This window comes from Sciurus vulgaris (assembly GCF_902686455.1).
Source record: "Sciurus vulgaris genome assembly, chromosome: 8".
Taxonomy (NCBI): domain Eukaryota; kingdom Metazoa; phylum Chordata; class Mammalia; order Rodentia; family Sciuridae; genus Sciurus; species Sciurus vulgaris.
In genome coordinates, this window is record NC_136468.1 from 146,651,651 (window position 1) to 146,671,316 (window position 19,666).

General features: G+C 43.1%; 1 protein-coding gene across 3 annotated transcripts in view; it reads left to right on the plus strand.

Moving 5' to 3' along the window:
* Positions 1–19,666, plus strand: part of CFAP251 (cilia and flagella associated protein 251) — a 73,338-nt gene that overhangs the window by 23,417 nt on the left and 30,255 nt on the right. For all 3 annotated transcript variants that reach the window (XM_079151015.1, XM_079151016.1, XM_079151017.1), the window contains exons 6-14: positions 2,897–3,008; positions 3,265–3,345; positions 9,244–9,321; positions 11,006–11,056; positions 13,111–13,325; positions 15,553–15,744; positions 16,486–16,736; positions 17,539–17,690; positions 18,831–19,004. In XM_079151015.1, coding sequence (XP_079007141.1) covers positions 2,897–3,008; positions 3,265–3,345; positions 9,244–9,321; positions 11,006–11,056; positions 13,111–13,325; positions 15,553–15,744; positions 16,486–16,736; positions 17,539–17,690; positions 18,831–19,004 — 1,306 coding nt within the window. The remainder of the gene's footprint in view (positions 1–2,896; positions 3,009–3,264; positions 3,346–9,243; positions 9,322–11,005; positions 11,057–13,110; positions 13,326–15,552; positions 15,745–16,485; positions 16,737–17,538; positions 17,691–18,830; positions 19,005–19,666) is intronic.

Consider the following 19,666-nt stretch of genomic DNA (forward strand, 5'->3'; position numbering starts at 1 on the left):
GTTGAATCCAGAGATACTCTGCCACTGAACTATATCCATACCCCCTTTCTTTCTTGTATTTTTTATTTTGAGACACGGTCTTGAGGCTGGCCTTGAACTTATGATCCTCCTGCCTTAGCCTCCCCAGTAGCTGGGATTGCAGGTGTGCACCACTGTACCTGGCTCATCAGTTGATTTTGATAAGCTAGTCTTAACGTATTTTGATGAAAAACTAATTCTTTTAATCCACTTCAATTGAAAACTAAAGTCTTCCCTGACGGATAGCAGTCCTAGTACTCTTTCCCACTTGACCATGAGGGAAAGTCGCCATGCCACGCAACAGGACATCCGCAAACCCTGCACAGAGGCCCTTCAGTGGTGCCTCTTCCCCCCGACAGAGCTCACCTGCTATGAGCAGTGCTGACCTGTTGTCCACTTTACTCATTAAGAGGCTGTCTCCCCGCTAGGTGCAGCATCTTGAGGGGAGCGACTTCTTTTTTTTTTTTTTTTTTTTTGCGGTGCTGGGGATTGAACCCAGGGCCTTGTGCTTGCAAGGCAAGCCCTCTACCAACTGAGCTAAATCCCCAGCCCGCGACTTCTTTTTCTAGATCAGAAATAAAGCTTATCTGTGATTAACAATTCAAATGTAACGTGGATTCGAGTTTTGCCATCTCCCAAATGGTGGTTTTGGGACCCAGAAAAGATTATTCAGAGAATGTTTTGGCTTTAGAATTAATATCCACTGTATTAAAGTGACAGATTACAAACCATAGCTCTTCCTTAAGCGTTTTGTTCAACTTAAGAGTCTTACTCATTTATAAATCTAGCATATTTTTGTAATCACCTTTGAGGAAGCTTGGATTAATGTTTGGCTTCACAAATTTGATTATTAGCTCTTTTTAAACATTTTAAACTGCATTTATAAATTTAATATATTCAGTTTTTTGTTTAAGTTTTTTAGTAGTCTAACAAATTCTTCACTGGTACTTAAGTGATTCTTAGAAATCTAATAAATTTAGTCACAAATATGGCAAATCTTAAGTCGTCTTAAGTGTCGTAACATTGTACAAACATAATAGGATTGCAGTTTGAAATCACAAGTCTAAATCCACTACATGTTTTAAATTAGAATCAAACCTAATCTGTGAGAAACTCTGATATGTCAAATTCTCTTAAACATTATGTATTCCTAAAAAAAATCAAAGAACAAATTTTCTTATGAGTCTGACCAACTTCATCTTCTCTCCAAATGTCTTCAGAGATGAGATGCATTCCCACTGAGAACACCACTGTGTCATTCCCAAAAATTCGAGGTTGCCTTGCAAGTGAATTTGGGGGCCTCTTCTCAGTAGGATGAAGTTGCTGAAATGAGAGTTGGGGATATAGCTCAGTTGATAGAGTGCTTGCCTTGCTAAGCACAAGGCCCTGGGTTCAAATCCCCAGCACCACAAAAAAATAAAAAAGAAAGAAGTTGCTGAAATGACAGAATGTGAGTAGCCCTCAGTTGAGACATGGACACCAGTTGGGGCACCAATGTGACATGCCTGGGCCCGTTTAAATTCACAGTCAAAAGGACTCCAAGGTGGCACAAGTGGGCATCACCTGCCTGGCTTCCATCTCACTGCCGCCCTCTCTTCCCTCGAAGTAGAAACCCTAGCCCACGTTACAACCCACTCCCCCACTGCTGCTGGGGTTTCATGCGTTCTTCGTCTGTCTTAGGTGTGTCGATGTCACCTGCTTAAATTCTGCCCATGTCAAGTCTCCAACTCCACTGCACAGACATCACAGTGACGTGTACAGAAGTGTGCAAGTAGAAGAGGAAAGTCCCCCCTGGGCCAGACCCCATTTCCAGCCAGCCCTGCAGGCCTTTCTCTAGACACATGGATGTGCTCACACCCATGACCAGGCACGAGTGCGTGTCAGGACACTGTGTTCTTCCCACAGGTTTTCTTAGATCTGTGGCAGCCGAGTTTCCCACTGTCTGGCTTTGCCACGATAGTTTGAAATGATCCTTGTTTTAACGGAAGTGTGTGTTGTACTTTGCTGTTAACACAGCATCACCATGAGCACATATCTTTTGTTTGTTTAATTTTACTCTAATTTCTCTAGGAAAGTTGCAGGAGCACAACTGCTGGGCCGCACTTAAAACACAGAGCCACAGCTCCGTGGCTCCCGGGAAGGGCGAGCTCCCTCATACTCCTGGAGCAGAAGGGCACCGGTTTTCCTGAGCCGGGCCTCCTCTTGGTCGTGGTTTTCATATTTGCCTTCTTCATGCCTGGCGAAGTGCCTTGCGCTGAGTGGGCACCCAGGGACAGGTGATGGGCCTGGAGCTTGGAGGAGAGCTCTTCCCCACAGTATTCTTACGCCCGTCCCCGTTAGGCCTTTGGTTGTTATTCAGGCAAGTTCACAAAATACACAATTGTCCATTTGGGTGTGTGCAGGTGGTTGGGCATTTGGTACATTTGCAATGTTGTGCAGCCAAAACTGTCTAGTTCCAAAACATTCTCATCCTCCCAAAAGGAGACTCTGTACCCAGTAGTAGAAGCCCCCCATCCCCTCTCCGGCCTCTGGCAACCACAATCTGCTCTGTCTCTGGATTTGCCTGTTCTGGACATTTCATGTCAATGGAATCACAAAATGTGTGGCCTTTAAGTCTGACCTCTTTCCCTAGCAGCATGTTTTTTGTTTTGCCTACATAGCCTGCATCAGGGCTTCACTCCCCTTCTGGAATAGTGAGCAGCAATAAATAAATTAACTAGATACAGATAAATGTGATTAGTGAATAATAATGAATCAATCAATTAGACATAAATATCCTGCTGCAACTTGACCACATTTTGTTATGTGTTTGGAAGGTTTGAGCTGAGGTGGGGTGCAGAGGCCTCACGGGTGCTGTCCCCCCCGTCCTGTTTTGCAGGATTCCTGTGCACACCATATTTGACAGCTGTCCAGAAGGTAACGGCATTAGGGCCATAGCCATGACCCGTGACGCCAAGTATCTGGCAACCATCTCAGACGCTGAAGTCCAGGTAAAGGACCCTCTGGGCCGGCCTCAGCAAACTGTTCAACCTGTCAGGTGTTCCCACAGTCAGCTCTGCTCCAGCCAGCTGGCATCCGAAGTGTTCCCAGGAGATGACCAGACTCCACCGAGCAGAGTTGGCACCTCCCTGCTTGTGGCTTGGCTTGTGGTCCTTTGCTTACTTGCCTGAAGTTACAGTGTCACCACAAGAGCAGTAACTCTCTGCAGCAGCCCTCAGAGGCCTCTCGCTGTGCTCTCCTTTGTAGAAAGTGTGCATCTGGAAGTGGACTTTGGCAGTGGAGACGCCTGCGTGCAGCCTCAATCTCCCCAAGGACTATGGTTTCCAGGTGAGGCCTGTCTGGTCCTGCAAACCTCAGCCTGACATTACACCGAAGCGGGTCAGATCCCGCCTTTGGCTTTAGTGGAGTTTTGCTGTGGTGCAGAAACGCTTTTAAAAACACTTTCGTATCCCAGGCCTTGTTCATCTTTGCTAATAAAAGCTAATACAGTTCAAGCACTTATTACGTGCCAGATTTTGCTAAATTCTTTACTTACATTAGCTCACATAACCCAGGCACATATGCTAGCAAGGAGATATTAACATCTGTGGACTACTGGTAATTATTAAATACGCTGTCTGAAGTCACCCAGCTAGCAGACCTGCCTGTTCTAGATGCATGCTCCTTACTGCTTCTAGCCTTGTCACCAGCTCATGAAGTAGGTAGAGAAGTTATCATTGTTCTTCTCCGTTTACGTGAGGTGACTTGCCAGGGTCACCTACAGCACTTCTGTAGGGTCTCTTGCTTTCCTGTGTCACCGCTGTCTGCCATGTTGTCACAATGTTCCTTGCATCCTTCATTCATTATACATCTGTTGAGGATGTGCCCTGTGCCAGGCACCTTCCTGGCTCACAGGATCTAAAACCTAAAAAGAGTCTTTATGCAGTCCTGTGCTCTGATTCTCTCTTTGCCCTTACTTCTTAAAGTTGTACTAATGCACAGTCAGGCCTACGTGGTGACTTAGCGTGGATTTTCCTGTTTCTGCAGAAAGTGCCTTCAGGGCTCTGTACAAACTGCACTGAGTCTGCGGGTCACCCTGGGTGCTGGTATCATCTTAATAATATTATTTTCCAGTCCTTGAGTACCAGATGCCTTGTGTTTATTTATATCTTCTTTAATTTTTTTCAGCAGTGTTCTATAGTTTCCTTTGTACAAATCTTCCACATCCCAGATTAAATTTATCCCTGTGTATTTGATATTTTTTTGATGCTCTTATAATTGGAATTGTTTTCTTAACTCCCTTTTCAGATCATTTGTTCCTTGTATACAGAAATGTGGGGGAACTTTGCATCCTGTGACTTTGCCGAATGCACCATTTAAATTTAAATTGATGATAATGAAAAAGAACTTCAGATTGGTTCCTCAGTTTCTCTAGCCACCTTTGAAGCCCTCACATGTGGCTGCTGGATTCTATATCTGGCAGCACAGATCACACAGAACAGTTCCATCTTGGAGAAAGTTCTGTTGGACAGCTCATTACCCCTCTTCCCCAATAAATTCCACCTTCATGGTATACTAGCTGAGCAAGGGATGTGGCTGGAGAGAGCTGCCCAGAGAGCTGATTCATATGACCTTGAACTCAGCCATTAAGAGCAAAATAGCTCTCAGCACTGGCTGGCTGATCTGGTGACCAGGCTACCTGCTTCCCACCTCACCATCTTCTTCACCCTCTAACTGCCATGGGGGCAGCATGCTAGATCCCCCCATTCCCTTCCACCTGCTCCTCTGCTGCTGTCAACTCTGCCTCTCCTGCACCTGCATCCCCATCGGCATAGACATGCTGTCTATCACCTGTCTTCAGAGAGCTCCTGTTGGCCCCCCAGCTCCTTCCAGCTATTTCCTCTGCTTCTCTTTACAATAAAACTTCTACAAGAGTTGTCTAGCTGGGCACGGTGGCCCACACCTGTAATCCCAGCGGCCCGGGAGACTGGGGCAGGAGGATCACGAGTTCAAAGCCAGCCTAAGCAACTTAGCCAGCCCTAAGCAACTCAGCGAGACCCTGTCTCTAAATAAAATACAGAATAGGGCTGAGGAGGTGGCTCAGTGGTTAAGCACCCCGGGATTCAATCCCTGGTACCAAAAAATAATAATAATAATGATAATAATTGTCTACACCTATTTCTTCTACTTCTTCATCTCTCCTTTTTTTTGCAAGAAATATTTGATATCTTTATATTTTTATGGTTAAATAAAGCATGTATGCAAAATGTGTACATTTTAAAGGAGAAAACAAAATGTACCTGTGTACCCAGATGGCCTCAAACTTTTGATCCTTCTGAAAGGCCTCCTGAGGAGCTGGCATTACAAGCTTGTGTCACTGTGTCCTTCTCTGTTCCCTGTCCCCAATCTCATTTGCTTTCTTTTCTGCCTGAGGTGAACCACTATCTCAAACTTTGTGTTGTTCGTTCCCTTGCTTTCCTTCTATTTTTCTCTATTTATGTATCCCTCAATTCCGTCTTATTTTGTTTGACCTGCTTTTGACCTGGATATATTTGAAGTGTATTTCACCGCTTCACCTGCTTAGCATCGCTTCTGGGACTCACCCGTGTTCATTCTCCAGCTCTGATGCTCTGATTTCCCTGTTGCGTAGCGTTCGTTGCTCGGAGGGTACCCCAACTCACGCCTCCTTCTGACGATGGGCATCTTGCTTCCTTCCGTCCCTCTTCCACTCTTTCCCACCCCGTGGCTCCACCAAAACCGTGCTTATTGTGGTGGCTGGCATGCCCAATCAGATGGCTACGTTAAATCGTTTTACCCTTCATCTCATCAGCAGTTACTTCATCCCGGGGCTTACACAGGCCCATCTCTCTGTGGCTCCTTTGTGGATTCTTTTTCTTTCATTTGCACACATTGTAAATATTGGTGTTCCTCAGATTTGGTTCTAAGCCATCCTCTCTCCCCTCCTCCTCCTTTGCTTCTTCGTCTGTTTAATTCTTCCTCTTTCTCTTCTCCTGGTCCTCCTCCTCCTCCTCCTCTTGGTCCTTCTCCTCCTCTTCCTCTCCTTCCTCCACTTTCTTGGGTATTCTCATCCATCCCCAAGAAGCCCTGAGGCTGTTCCTCTGCCCTGCATCTCTCCTGCTCTCCCTTCTAGGCTGTGTCGCCTCCACTCCTGACAAGAGCTCCTTCCCCAGGGTCTGAGCTCACTCCGGCCCCATCCTGAACACTTCCCTCCCACTGCGGTCACATGATGTTCTTTAAATGAGTAAAGCATTGCGTGTCTCCCTTACTTAAACCCTTCTGTGTGTTCTCGTTGTCCTTAAAATAAAATCAAAACACCTATTGTGGCCTTCAAGGTATGGTCTGATCCGCCCTCCCATCTTCCAACCCCTGTTCTCCTCATTATTAGTGCTTATTAATTTGCATTTTCTAGAATTTTATATAAATGGACTTTTTTGTTGTTGTTGGCTGAGGGCTTTGACTTTTTTAACTGAATCATTTTGTTCTGTGCATCAAGAGTTTATTCCTCTTTATTGCTGAATAGTAGTGCATTAGATGGTTATGTTACAGTTTATCCACTGTTGATGGACATTTGGGTTGTGGCTATTAAAAACAAAGCTGCTATGAATGTCCATGTACAAGGCCTTGTATAAATGTATGCTTTCCTTTCTCATGGCAGTTTTCTTTCCTTCCTTCCTTCCTTCCTTCCTTCCTTCCTTCCTTTCTCTTCCTTCTCTTCCTTCCTTCCTTCCTTCCTTCCTTCCTTCCTTCCTTCCTTCCTTCCTTCCTTCCTTCCTTCCTTCCTTCCTTCCTTCCTTCCTTCCTTTCTCTTCCTTCTCTTCCTTCTTTCTTTCAGAGATTGAACCAAGGGCACTGTACTACTAAGCTACATCCTCAGCCCTTTTGTATTTTTTATTTTGAGACAAGGTCTCACTGAGTTGTTTAGGGCCTCACTAAATTGCTGAGGCTGGCTTTGAACCTGCCATCCTCCTGCCTCTGCCTGCAAGCTACTGGGATTACAGGCACATGCCACCACACCCAAAAATTGTCTTTATTTTTGAAGGATATTTTCCTAGGCATAGAATTCTATTTTCTTTCAGCACATTGAAGATATGACTCCATTGTCTTCTGACTTCTTCCATTTCTGTTGAGAAATCAACCGTCAATCTGTATTTTAAAAGTTACCTGGTTGCTTTTTTAGAATTTTCTCTTGGTTTTCAGCAATTTTTCAATGATGTGTCTGTATGTATGTGGATATGTTGCTGATTTTTTTAAAGCTTATTTTTTTGGGGGTTTCTTGAACCTGGGATGCTCTGTCTTTTCTCAGTTTAGGAGAATTCTCAGTTATAGTTTCTTTAAACATTCCTTCTACCACAGTCTTCTTCTGGGACTCTTAATCACATACGTTTGGATCATTTTTATTGTGTCCATTGGTCTTTTGTTCTCTCTTCTGTTTTTCTGTCCTTTGGTTTCTTTGTGCTCTAGTCTGGATGTTTTCTACTGTAATTTATCTTCCTTTTCTACTGGCTAATCATTTCTTTGGCTATATCTAATTTTCTTTTAAAACATCTTTTGAGTTTTTTAATCTTTCTTTTTTCAGATCTTAAATTTCCATTTGCTTCTTTTTTTAAAATAGAACTCTCTACTGAGAATCTCTTATCCTCTGCTTTCTTGAGCATATTAATCACAGTTGTCGATCTGTGGCTGCTAATCCAACACCTGGACTCCTGTGGCTTCTTTCTGCTGCTTGCTTTACCCCGATGGTTTTCAGTCATTTGCATACGCTTCTTTCACATGTCGGGTAATTTTTCATTGACTTCTCAATGTTGTGTTATAAAAAGTATAGAAATAATGTGAGACTTGGGATGGCGACTTCCTTCAGAGAAAACTTTCTTTTCCTGGCAGGACTGGGGATTAAACCGAGGGGCTTCACACGGGTGAGGCAAGTGTTCTACCACTGGCTGAGCCTCATCTCCAGCCCTTTTTATTTTTTATTTTTGAGATGGGGTCTTGCTAAGTTGCTCAGGCTGGCCTTGAACTTGTTTGTGATCCTCCTGCCTAAGCCTTCCAAGTTGCTGGGGTTACAGGTGTGGCTGCCACACCCACACAGACTTACTTCTGCTTCCTACAGGCACTTGGGGAAGTAGTCAGTCTTTGTAAGTTCTGGTCCCTGCACGTGCTTTTATCAGGTCCTCACTCCCCGGGCTTCTGGCCTGGGGAGGTTACTTTCCTGTGGGACTCGGCAAGCAGTCGAAAGGGAAGGAGCTAGAAGCTGAGGTGGGAATGAATGGACTGGATCACAGACCGCTTCCCCTGCCTCGGCGCTGCCCCTGTTGTCCATGATCTCTGGCTGCAGCTGCCCACCTCCCGTGCACATTTCTAGACACATGCCTCCTGGCTCCCCGGGAATGTCTCCCTCTGTTATTGTTGTTGTTTCTGCCTTCAGTGTTCCCCTCACTTCTGTAGTTTCTGCAGAGGTGATTTCGGGGAAGGGAGCCAGCAACTCAAGCCATACACAATCTTGGCAGGAGTCAGACCCCTCTTCCAATGTCTTGCTTTCGTTCCAAGATCTCTTGTGGCCCTGTCAATTTTAGAAATGTGTAAGTAGAAGTCTTTGTCCACAAGGACACAGAATAAAGGTCATTGGAGAGGGACTGGGGAATATAACTCAGTGGCAGAACGTGTGCTCGGCATGTATGAGTCCCTGGGTTCGATTCCCTGTACCAAAAAAGGGTATTTCGAATATTGGCTTACTTTCCTTCACTTGTTCTAGTTTATGGATTGTAATAAGTAAGACTTGAAAATGAACATACTTGATAGTACTTTCCTTAATAACCAACATGTAAATGATATTCTTATTGCTTACCACATGCCATGTCTTCTGTTTTATATCCCTTCTTGGTTATTTATTTTAATTAAAATTATTATTTAGCTGGATGCAGTGGCACATGCCTGTAATCCCAGGGGGTTGGGAGGCAGAGGCAGGAGGCTCATGAGTTCAAAGCCAGCCTCAGCAACTTAGCGAGGACCTAAGCAACTCAGTGAGACCCTGTCTCTAATAAAATACAAAAAGGGCTGGGGATGTGGCTTAGTGGTTAAGCGCCCCTGAGTTCAATTCTTGGTACCCATATATATACATATGTGTGTGTGCGCGTGTGTGTGTGTGTGTGTGTGTATTATTTAACATTCAAATAAACCAGAGAGAAACAAAATTTATCATGTAATATATTTTCATACTTTATATTTCAGAACTACCTTACTTTTAATCCAACAAATAATAAAGAATTGGTGAGCAATAGTAAAACACAGGCAATATATTATTCATGGGTAAGTAAAAATTTTTGATTTGTTTTAAATGTGGGTACAAGTTTATGTTTAGTCTTTGAATATGGACGTTTTGGTAATATAACAATATAGCATCTATTTAGGGAGTAATGAACTTATCAAAATGTTGATTTAAGGGCTGGGGATATAGCTCCATTGGTAGAATGCTTGCCTTGTAAGCACAAGGCCCTGGGTTCAATCCCCAGCACTGCAAAAAAAAAAAAAAAAAAAGTTGATTTGATTATAGTATTTGTTTTAGTTTCATTGGAAATGAGCATATTAAGTCAGAAGCAGATAATTAAATTTCTTTTAATTTTTTTAAAGTAATGAAGCAAATATTTATTTGAATATAGTTACAGGTCTAAAAGTATATTTTGAGATCATGGATTTTATTCCCTTCAGAAAGGAATTAAGAAACAGATAAGTAGCATGTAAAGCAACACAGGAAAAAAGAATGATATTAAAGAACAAAGTTAAAGTGGGCCTGGGAGGCTTGGGTTGTGGCTCAGTGGTACAGCGCTTCCCTAGCATGTGGGAGGCAGGGGGTTCGATTCTTAGCACCACATATAAAATAAATAAATAAATAAAGATCCACCGACAACTAAAAATGTTAAAAAAAAAAAAAGAAAGAAAGAAAAGAAAGTGGGGGCTGGGGATGCGGCTCAGAGCCCCTGCGTAGTGTGTAGTGTATGCAAGACACTGGGTTCAAGTCTCAGCACCATACACACAAAGTTCAACGTAGAACTATCGTAGGACTCAGCAATTCCAAGGTTTATGCCTGAAAGAATTGAAGCCAGGCATTCAGACAGACAGTTCTACAGAAATAGTCACTGGAGCAGCACGCTTCACCATCGCCAGAAGGTCAGACCAAGCCATGAGTTCATCAACTGCCAATCAACTGCTGAATAGCTAAACAACGAGGCAGATTCATACAATGGAATACTGTCTATCAAATGAAGTGCTGCTACTTGCTATGATGTGAATGAACATCAAAAACATTTTGCTAAATGGAAGAAGCCAAATACAAAAAGTTACACGTTGTCTGATTCCATTTATATGGAATGCTGGGATAGGCAAATCCATAGACAGAGACGGTGTTGGTGGTTATCAGGGGCTGGTGGGGGGGTTCATGTGGTCTTTTTGGGGTGATGAATATGTGACAGTGAGAAAAAAAGAAAATATGATAGTGGTAGTTGCACAGCACTTTAAATATAATAAATACCACTGACTTATACACTTTAAAATAGTTAGCAGTTAATTTCATGTTAAGTGCATTTTACCTCAATTTAAAAAATGCAAAACAAAAGCTCATTGACTTGTTAATTGTCAGTAATATTCATTACTTCAGCTGTTTATTTTAGCTTTAAAGGGTTATTAATGCAGAATTAAAATTCTTATTAACCACCATTTAAAGCCTGTGTCACTCTGGCATTCTCTGTGTCTTCGCTTTTCTTTGAGAATGTTTTTAGATGTTCCCCAAGATGGCAGGTTCTTTTAGCTGTAGAACTTGCAAATCTGTGACCCTGTTTAGATGTGTTTGTTTGATTTTGCTATTATGTAGTTCCTCTTTTGGAAATCAGGACTCTCTCTCTCTCTCTCTCTCTCTCTCTCTCTCTCTCTCTCTCTCTCTCTCTCTCCCCCTCCCCCCACTTCTTGGTAGTGATTATTTTTTTCCTTTGCTTATCAGTGTGAAGAGAAAAATATACTTGTTCACAGTGCCCCACTTTTAACAGAAAAAGTGAGTATGCCTATTACGGTTTTATACATCCAGTTTTGTGGAGAATATTGGGTATGTGCAAGCTTAGTTGTTTGGGGACATGCTTTGAATGTCTTAATATTAAACCACTGGGAAATAATTAGAAAAGTTTTACTTGGGTCCTTCACCCATATCAAATTGTCTGTTGAAAATATGGAAATATTGTTAAAAATAAAATGCCATGATGAAAAACTTATTATGAAAAAATATCCAAAAAAGTAATGGATTTTGTAATATTTATGTGCATATTGACAAAGAATGAGAATTAATTAAAATAATGGAGTAGTTGAACATAAGTAGATCCCTTATGAAACTGCTCAGTTTTAGAATAATTTTTTAAAAAGGGTATTCAGCTATTTAAGAGCTGATGTAGAGAAAGTGTTTCATCTCATCTTCTTACTTCAAGCCACTGCAATCAAGCTGGAACTTGGCTTCTGTCTACTATAGCACTTCCTGCCTTTGATGTCCGTGTGATCTGCCCTCCGTGAACACTTTATGATGATTTTTTGCTTCCATTTTTTCTTAGTATGATTTGTAAAAATTTATTTTTAAAGATGATATGCCAAAAGAAAAAAAAAATAAAGATAAAACGAATGGACACAAGGAAAGATTATTCTATATGCAAACTTGTTTTCCAGAAATGAAAGTATAAAAGGTAGTCAGCTCTCATTAATCAAGGTAGCTATTTCTATAAAGTCTCTGCAAAACTGAATTAGTGAATAGTGAACCATCACCCCCAGGGGAAATACAGTAGGTTCCTGTGAACCTCTGGTCACATCTTCAACACTCAATGTTATTTTATGTATGTTTCTGCTTCAAGACACCATTAATACATAACACTGGTTTGTTAACACAGGGCTCATGATGAATAGCACTACAACCTCTCATGCCTGAATGTAGCTCATCTGACACGCATTTCCTCCGTAGGGCACATCACAGCCTACTTGCACTCAGGAACACTAGATAGTACTTCAGCATTAAGTTCGAGGGCTGGTTTAAACTGAAATCACCAATAACAAAAAGCACTAAAAAACTGTGTGCAACACAGCACTAAATAGACCATGGAAAGAACACTCGTTTATATGTATGAGAATGGAAATAAGAAAGCAGAACCCTGGGCTGGGGTCGTAACTCAGTAGCAGTGCACTTGCCTAATGTGTGTGAGGCATGGGGTTCAATTCTCAACACTGGAAGGAAAGAAAGAAAGAGAGAGAGAGAGAGAGAGAAGGAAAGAAAAAAAGAAAGAAAAGAAAGATGAGAGAAAGGGAGAAAGGAAGAAAGAAAGGAAAGGAAAAGAAAAGAAAAGTTCAGTGACAACTAAAACAGAAGAAGAAGGCAGAACACTGCCTGGTTTGACTTGCAACTGGGAAAGTGTGTGTCATGTGAATCATGATCTTCTTGGCATAATTAGAGAACCAGGCAGCAGACTTGCTGTATCACGTTGCTGAGTTTCATTCATTCCATGAACATTCTCTAAGAGTCTTTATCATTGTTCTGTATTCTTTCTATACTTCATCTCTAAGACATTGCCTAAGAAAGATAGCCTAGTGCCTTATTTTGTAGCACAAATTTAATAAGGAGTCTTATTCAGGGCATTTCTATATAAGTATTTAAATAATTTCTACTGATGGAAAAATATCTTATGATCAAAGGAGACTGGGGTAATTATTTTATATTTTACAACCAGAGGATGCCTTTGCTCTTGACAGACAACAGTTTCTTTATCAGCTTCTGAAACTTCTGTAAGAGAATTTGACCTGGTATAAACAGTGATTAACCACTCTTCCATTTGCTTTAAACAAGCAGTTTAATTGAACATAGTACTTAACTCTTAATTTGCTCTTAGTAACTCTTAAGAGGTTCAGAACTGTCAGGACCATAGCAAGAACCATGGGAGGAGGCCTTTAGCGATTCTTTGCTTTCCCCTTTTTTTTCTCACTTTATTTCAGTATAATATTATAAAATGTTAAGTTGATAAATGCTTCATTTTATATTTATTACCAATAATAACTCATAGCTTGTCTTTTGAAACACAGACATTCAACAAGCTTGTGGGAAAATTTAGCCAGTCCGTCTTTCACTTGAATTTAACACAAGTACTCTCGGCGACAATGGAAGGGAAGCTGGTTGTGTGGGATGTTCACCGCCCCCCGGAGTCTTCCTCCACCCTCTTTGGCTTTCCCTATATCAAGCCCTGTAAACTGGTTCATCTGCAAAGGGAGGGCATCACCGTGCTCACCACAGTTGATGGGTAATTAACCTAGTTGAAAAGCAGCTATAGATGATTGTAAAAATACTTTAGAACCCTTTCTGAACACATGTTTAGTATATGCATAGAATATTTCTGGGGAGACTCATAATTAACTGAGAACATTGGTTGCCTCTGAGGAAAAGAAATGAGAACAAGAACCAAGGGTGGAGGTGGATTTACTTCTTTTTATAGTCCCATTTGTACTAATTGGATTTTTTAAGATCACAGGCATGTGTTATGTTTAAAAAATCCCTTTATGTTGGTGAAACAAAAAGTAACTGATTTTTTTCTTTGGTGCTAATTAGACTTGTTTTGCACCCCAAATTTTACATACTTTACATTTAAAAAAAAATAACTCAAAGAGCTTTCTCATTTCTATCTGGTTGAAAAATGACATTTACGTGTTATGTGACGATCAAATGCATTGGAACTTTATGGAATTCGCTAACTTCCTTTTGAGAGGCTCGGGGGACTCACAGATGATCTAAAGCCTCAGCTAGAACAGGGTTCACTTTCCTGGATGGGTGACCTAGAGCAAGAAACTCAACCTTGTGAAACATACATTTCTCCATCTATAAAAAGGGCACAATAGCACGCTCTCTCTCTCTGTTATTTTATGAGGATTTCATGAGACAAGTGTGTAGAACTCTGCATGCTGCTTAACCTGGAGGTGCCCCTAAGTAAGTGACAGCCACCGTTAGTGTGCTAGAGAAGTTCCCAGAAGCATGGAGGAAGTGCCCAATGCAAGGACCTGCCCGTATGGTTAGAGAAACTGTGCAATCTGATTTTAAAATACCCTTTGGTACCAGGAAATGGTGAGAGAGATGCAATTTGTCATCTTCACCCAGCGGTGCATAAAAACACAGTAGATCGGCCATTGGTGATGCAGTCGACTCAATTAGTCGGAGGTTGGAGCCCAGAGAAGACCATGCCTGGGTTCCCCTCTTTCTGTGTTAAACCCAGCCAGGCAGGTCCTGCAAGCCCTTGAAGGAAAACACTCGACCGGCTTTGCTGCTTCTGTCCAGCAGAGGGCAGTGAAAGAAGTTCTAGCCCATTCCTCTGTCCACCTGCCTTGCTTATTAATCAGAAACCTCCTTTAATAACTGTGCATAATACATGAGAAAATTCACTCCCCCTCCTCCCATCATGAGAATTGTGTCACAGTCTTAAAAAAAAAAAAAAAAAGCTCATTTGGGATGGATCCGAGGACTGGAAATAAAAGCCATTTTGTCACGCAGCACTGCCTTTGACTGTGATGACTGGACGGGGTTTTATGACCACTCACATCAGTGCCCTCCTCTGAAGCAGCTAGGATCCCAATGCCAGCCTGTGTGATTTTTGGAGAGCTGGTTGATTGACTTGGTTGTCATCCATAGTAGTACAGCAGCAAATGTAAATCACTGTCCCTCTATGCATGTGGTTGACCTTGGAGGGCAGGAAAGAGTGCATGGACTTTGCTTCAGATGCACCTGAATTCTCTGTGTGGTCTAGCCATAGGGTTGCAGGGCACATGTATGTCCCTTGGGATATTTGGGATATACTTAGAAGAAAAGATTATTCACTAGCATGCAGTGCTGCATGACTTTATCTCAGATACTTGGGAGGCTAAGGTAGGTGGATTGCAAGTTCAAGGCCAGTCTAGGCAACTTAGTGAGACCCTTTCTCAAAATTAAACTTAATATAAGCTGGGGGTATAGGTCAGTGGTAGAGTACTTGCCTAGCATGTGCAAGACCCTAGGTTTGATCCCTAACACCGCAGGGAAAAAAGTCGGGTACAGTGGCACATGCCTGTAATCCCAGTGACTCCAGAGGCTAAGGCAGGAGGATCACAAGTCCAAAGCCAACCTCGGCAACTTAGTGAGTCCTAAGCAACTTAGCAAGACTTTGTCTCAAAATAAAAAGGGCCGGGGATGGAGCTCAGTGGTAAAGTGCCCCTGGGTTCAATCCCCAGTATCCCCCCACCCCTCCAAAAAAATTATCACTTATCTTAGAGTCACAATTCTCTGGGCATCCTGTGTTGTTGTTTGCTAAATCCAGCAACCCTAGGTTTTGAGCAAATTTTAAAATTTCTCACCTTAGTTTCTTAGTTTCCTAGGTGTAAATTAGACAAGATTCAACGAAGTTTTTCTTATCATGTCCAGAGCCCAGAGCCTAACGTAGTCAGGTATTCAACAGATGGTACTTACTATTACTACTATTAACAAACCCATGTTATTCTCTATTGCAGCTACCTTGTCACAGGTGACATTAGGGGTAACATTAAATTCTACGACCACACGCTGTCCATTGTTAACTGGTACAGTCACTTCAAACTGAGTTGCATAAGAAGTCTGTCCTTTTCAATTACCCCAGCAAATTCTCCTGAAGAATCAAACTTCCCCCCAGACTGCACTTTAAAAGGTGACCTCTTCATTGTCAGGTAAGTTGTTGATGAATCTAGTCATCTGAATGGTCAAAAAATGGCTGGGGTTATCTTTTGTTTGCATGCAGTGGAACATTCCTCTTGTTCCTGGGATGTGAAATTGAGGGGCCCAGCCTTTCTACTCCACCCTTTTCCTGCTTGTGGATGGTTCTCCTTCGCTGATTGCAATCACTATTGGATCATTTTCTAAAAATTACTTAGATATTATTTTAATATAGGGAATCTTGAGTAACTTGAAGCTGGAAAGTCCTTATCCTGCACTCTCTCACCTCTGCTGAGCCTGGAGTCCTTGGCCAGTTGCTCTCTTGCTATGAGCTGAGCTTGTCCCAGTCACTGCGGTTAAAGGCACTAGATAATTAATAGCCATAACATTTCAAGACCGAATTATCTGTGAGTCTGCTTAATTACCCTTGCAGTCTTTACAGGCACATCTGTATGTGTGCACCCAGCTCCATATTTGCATACACAAATGAATATTTGCATGTGCAGATTAGCTAATTGTACAACTGACTGTCCATCTGCATACTTAATGACTCAATTTACATGTAGAAAAGTGGGCTTTTTTCACTTGCAAATGGAGGCTGTTGGGTATTGGTGGTATATTTTTGGAGATGTTGGGTTAATAATGTCACTAAATTACAGACGACAGAGGCGTTTCGTGTGCAATTAGAAGCAGAATGGCTGGCGTGCCCATTCCCTGCAAACACTGATACTGTTTGGTCTCTCCTTGGCAAACAGGAATTTTATCATTGGAACATCTGATGCCTCGGTGTACCACGTAACAACAGATGGCACCAAACTTGAGAAGTTATTCATAGAGCCCAAGGACGCCGTTTGTGCCATCTCCTGCCACCCATACCAGCCTCTCATTGCCATTGGGAGTTTCTGTGGGATGATTAAAGTGTGGGATTATGAAAAGAAGAAGTATCTTTTCAGCAGGGTCTTTGAGAAAGGGCTTGGAGTCCAGAGTCTGACCTACAACCCTGAAGGTATTTTCACCTGTCTAGTCTGTCGGGGCACTAGGTAACACGTGTGAAAACACACCCACAGAGGCTATGCCCTGGGCTGCCAGTGTGGGGAGCCATCCATGTTGAGCAGAATCAGGCTTGGCTGAGCATGGGATACAGAGCTCCGACTCCCAGGAACTGGCGGTCCTGAGAGACTGTTTCAGACAGCCTGGAGTAGGTGACCCTGGTGCAGGTGGCTCCCTGCCTAAGGGAATGCTAATTCTCTAAGCACATGGCTTCCCTAACTCCACGCATCCTGTTCCTCACAGAAGAAGCCCCTCCTGTCCCTCTTTACCTGTGTGACTATAAATAAAGGTGAAGGTGGACTTCTCCATCTTGTTGGAGGCCAGATCTGGCAAGGCCCAGTCTGCCACACCCCCTCCCATTTGAAAAGATTATTGGCTCTTGTGTTTACTTGATTAGATAAGTTTCTTGGTCATTGACTGATAGTGGGCACTGTCCTCCGATGAAAACTCTTTCCCCCATCCATGCAGGACATGGCAGGAGACCCCCCGCCACATGCCAGGAAGTCGCCACTGACCACAGTCCCCCACAGGATAGAGGGGACACCTTCTCTCTGAGGACCCTCCAGCGCTCTGGGTGTACTGTGTTCTGAGATCTCATGCCAAATGTCAAGATTTTCAGTTTTCCCTCCTACAGAGACTTTGTCTATTGTTCTGGTCGCTGTCTGCTCTGCACCTAGGACCAAGCCTGGCACACACCCCCTACGTCTCCAATGAATGAGGTCCTTTTTCTATCAGTGTTCTCTGGCTTGTCATTTCAGGAGCCCTGATTGGAGCTGGCTTCACAGAGGGGACAGTTTATATTCTTGACGCAATGTCCTTGGGAAATGAAACCCCAGAGCCTTTCAAGTATTCCAGAACCAGCGTGACTCATGTAAGCTTCTCCCACGACTCCCAGTATATGGCGACTGCTGTAAGTATTTTCACTGACTGCCGTCGGGTGGCTTAGCACCCTTATTGAAAATCGAAAGAGAGAATGGGTCGGGACAGTGGGGGTGATGGCATGCTCTGAAGTCTCGATGATGGATGCACAACTCTGTGGCCATACTAAAAACCACTGGACTGTACACTTTGAATGGGTGAATTGTGTGGTATGTAAATTATATCTCAGTAAAGCTGTTACCAGCCAGGCGTGGGGGAGGAAGAAGGGCTTTTTCCTGTGCACAAGATTAGGGCTCAGAACTTCCAGACGTGGCTTCTGCCCTGATGGCACCCATTCTTTTAATATTTCCCTCTAAACTTTTGACCAGATGAAATTTCATTGATTTCAAAGCAGCATCCTCTACCAGCATTTTGCATTCTGCTCCTTCCCTCTGTTCTTAGGGCTCATGAAGGTGCTGGGGGCGCAGCACCTGCCCGGCCCCTACCCTCCCAGCACCTCCCCTGCTGCACATGCAGCCTCTCTGGGGTGTACACAGCACTTGAAGGGTGGAGCTGTTGGGGCACACAGCTTGTGTCTTGAGTCCCTCCCAGCCGTTGTCCCCTACTGCAGCCTCTATCATACTTTTTTTATTTTCTGTAACTGGACAAAGAAAAGGGAGGGTGAAAGCATAAAGGGTCAGGTTCTTGGTTGTCCATAGAGAACCAGGTGGGAACCTGGAAAGGAGAGAAAGACTACAGTGTCAGAGGAACGCTTTTCTCCCGTCCACCTTTGTCTGTTTGGGACTGTAATTTTCTCATCTGTGAATTATTTTACTGCTTGTTCTGACAGAGTATGATTTTTTTTGGATAAGATATTCTTTTTTATTTTTATTTTTTGTACCAGGGAATGAACCCAGGGACACCTAACCACTGAACCACATCCCAGCCCTTTTTATATTTTATTCAGAGACAGAGTCTCGCTAAGATGCACAGGACCTCGTAAGTTGCTGAGGCCGGCTTTGAACTTGGGCTCCTCCTGCCTCAGCCTCCCAAGCTGCTGGGATTACAAGTGTGCAACACTGCGCCCAGCTTGATACGATATTCTAAAATCAAAATTGTGTGAAAAGCATGATGATTCTTAATTCATAACTTGAAATAAAGAAATGACTTCTGCTCCTTTGCTTGTATTCAGGATATAAAGTTTACTGTGGCTGTGTACATGGTGGTAGTTAAAAATGGACAAAGGGTCTGGGAATATTTAGCAAGACTTCGCTCTCATCGCAAAAGCATCCAAAGCCTCCTGTTTGGGGTTCACCTGGACAGCAATGAGCCTAGGCTGCTGAGCCTGGGGACAGACAGGCTCTTGGTGAGCTATTTTGTTTTGTCTAGCTGGTCTCCAGGACTGTGTCTCATTCTTGTCACATCCCTGGCATCTTTCATAGAACAGGCCCGCAGCGTGCTTGTGGAGACCAGGAGTGTCCAGCACAGTATCAAAAACCTCCCCGGGGCAACATCTTGCCTTCACCCAGTTGGGCCACTGTATAGGGGTGCATGTCCTGAAGGAGGGGGCTTCCAGGAAGGGGCAAGTATGAAGGCGAGGCGAAATGGTGTCCCCACAGCATGGAAGACTCGGGCTGGGGATGCAGCTCCACGGTAGAGTACGTACTTAGCATGCATGAGGCCGGGGTATAACCCTCTGTGCTCATAGAGGACAAGAGATAAAAGATGGGGACAGAGTGCAAGCACTGAATTACAGGGTGACGCCAAAAGGGTTCAGAAGCAATCGATATATTTATTCATCTGTGCTTCCTCCCTCCTTCTCTCCCTCCCTTTTCTGTTTTTCTTTTCTTTATTCTATCCATTCATCCTGGCCTACCCACCAAAACATATCTATGGGGAAAAATGCAGCAGGTTGCTCATTTGTGATCGTCAAATGCTGAGATTTAGATGTGAATTAGTTCCTGCTCTTGAAGAGGTGGTAGGATAAGAGTAGGGGGTGCAGTATAGATATGACTATGTATAACTGTG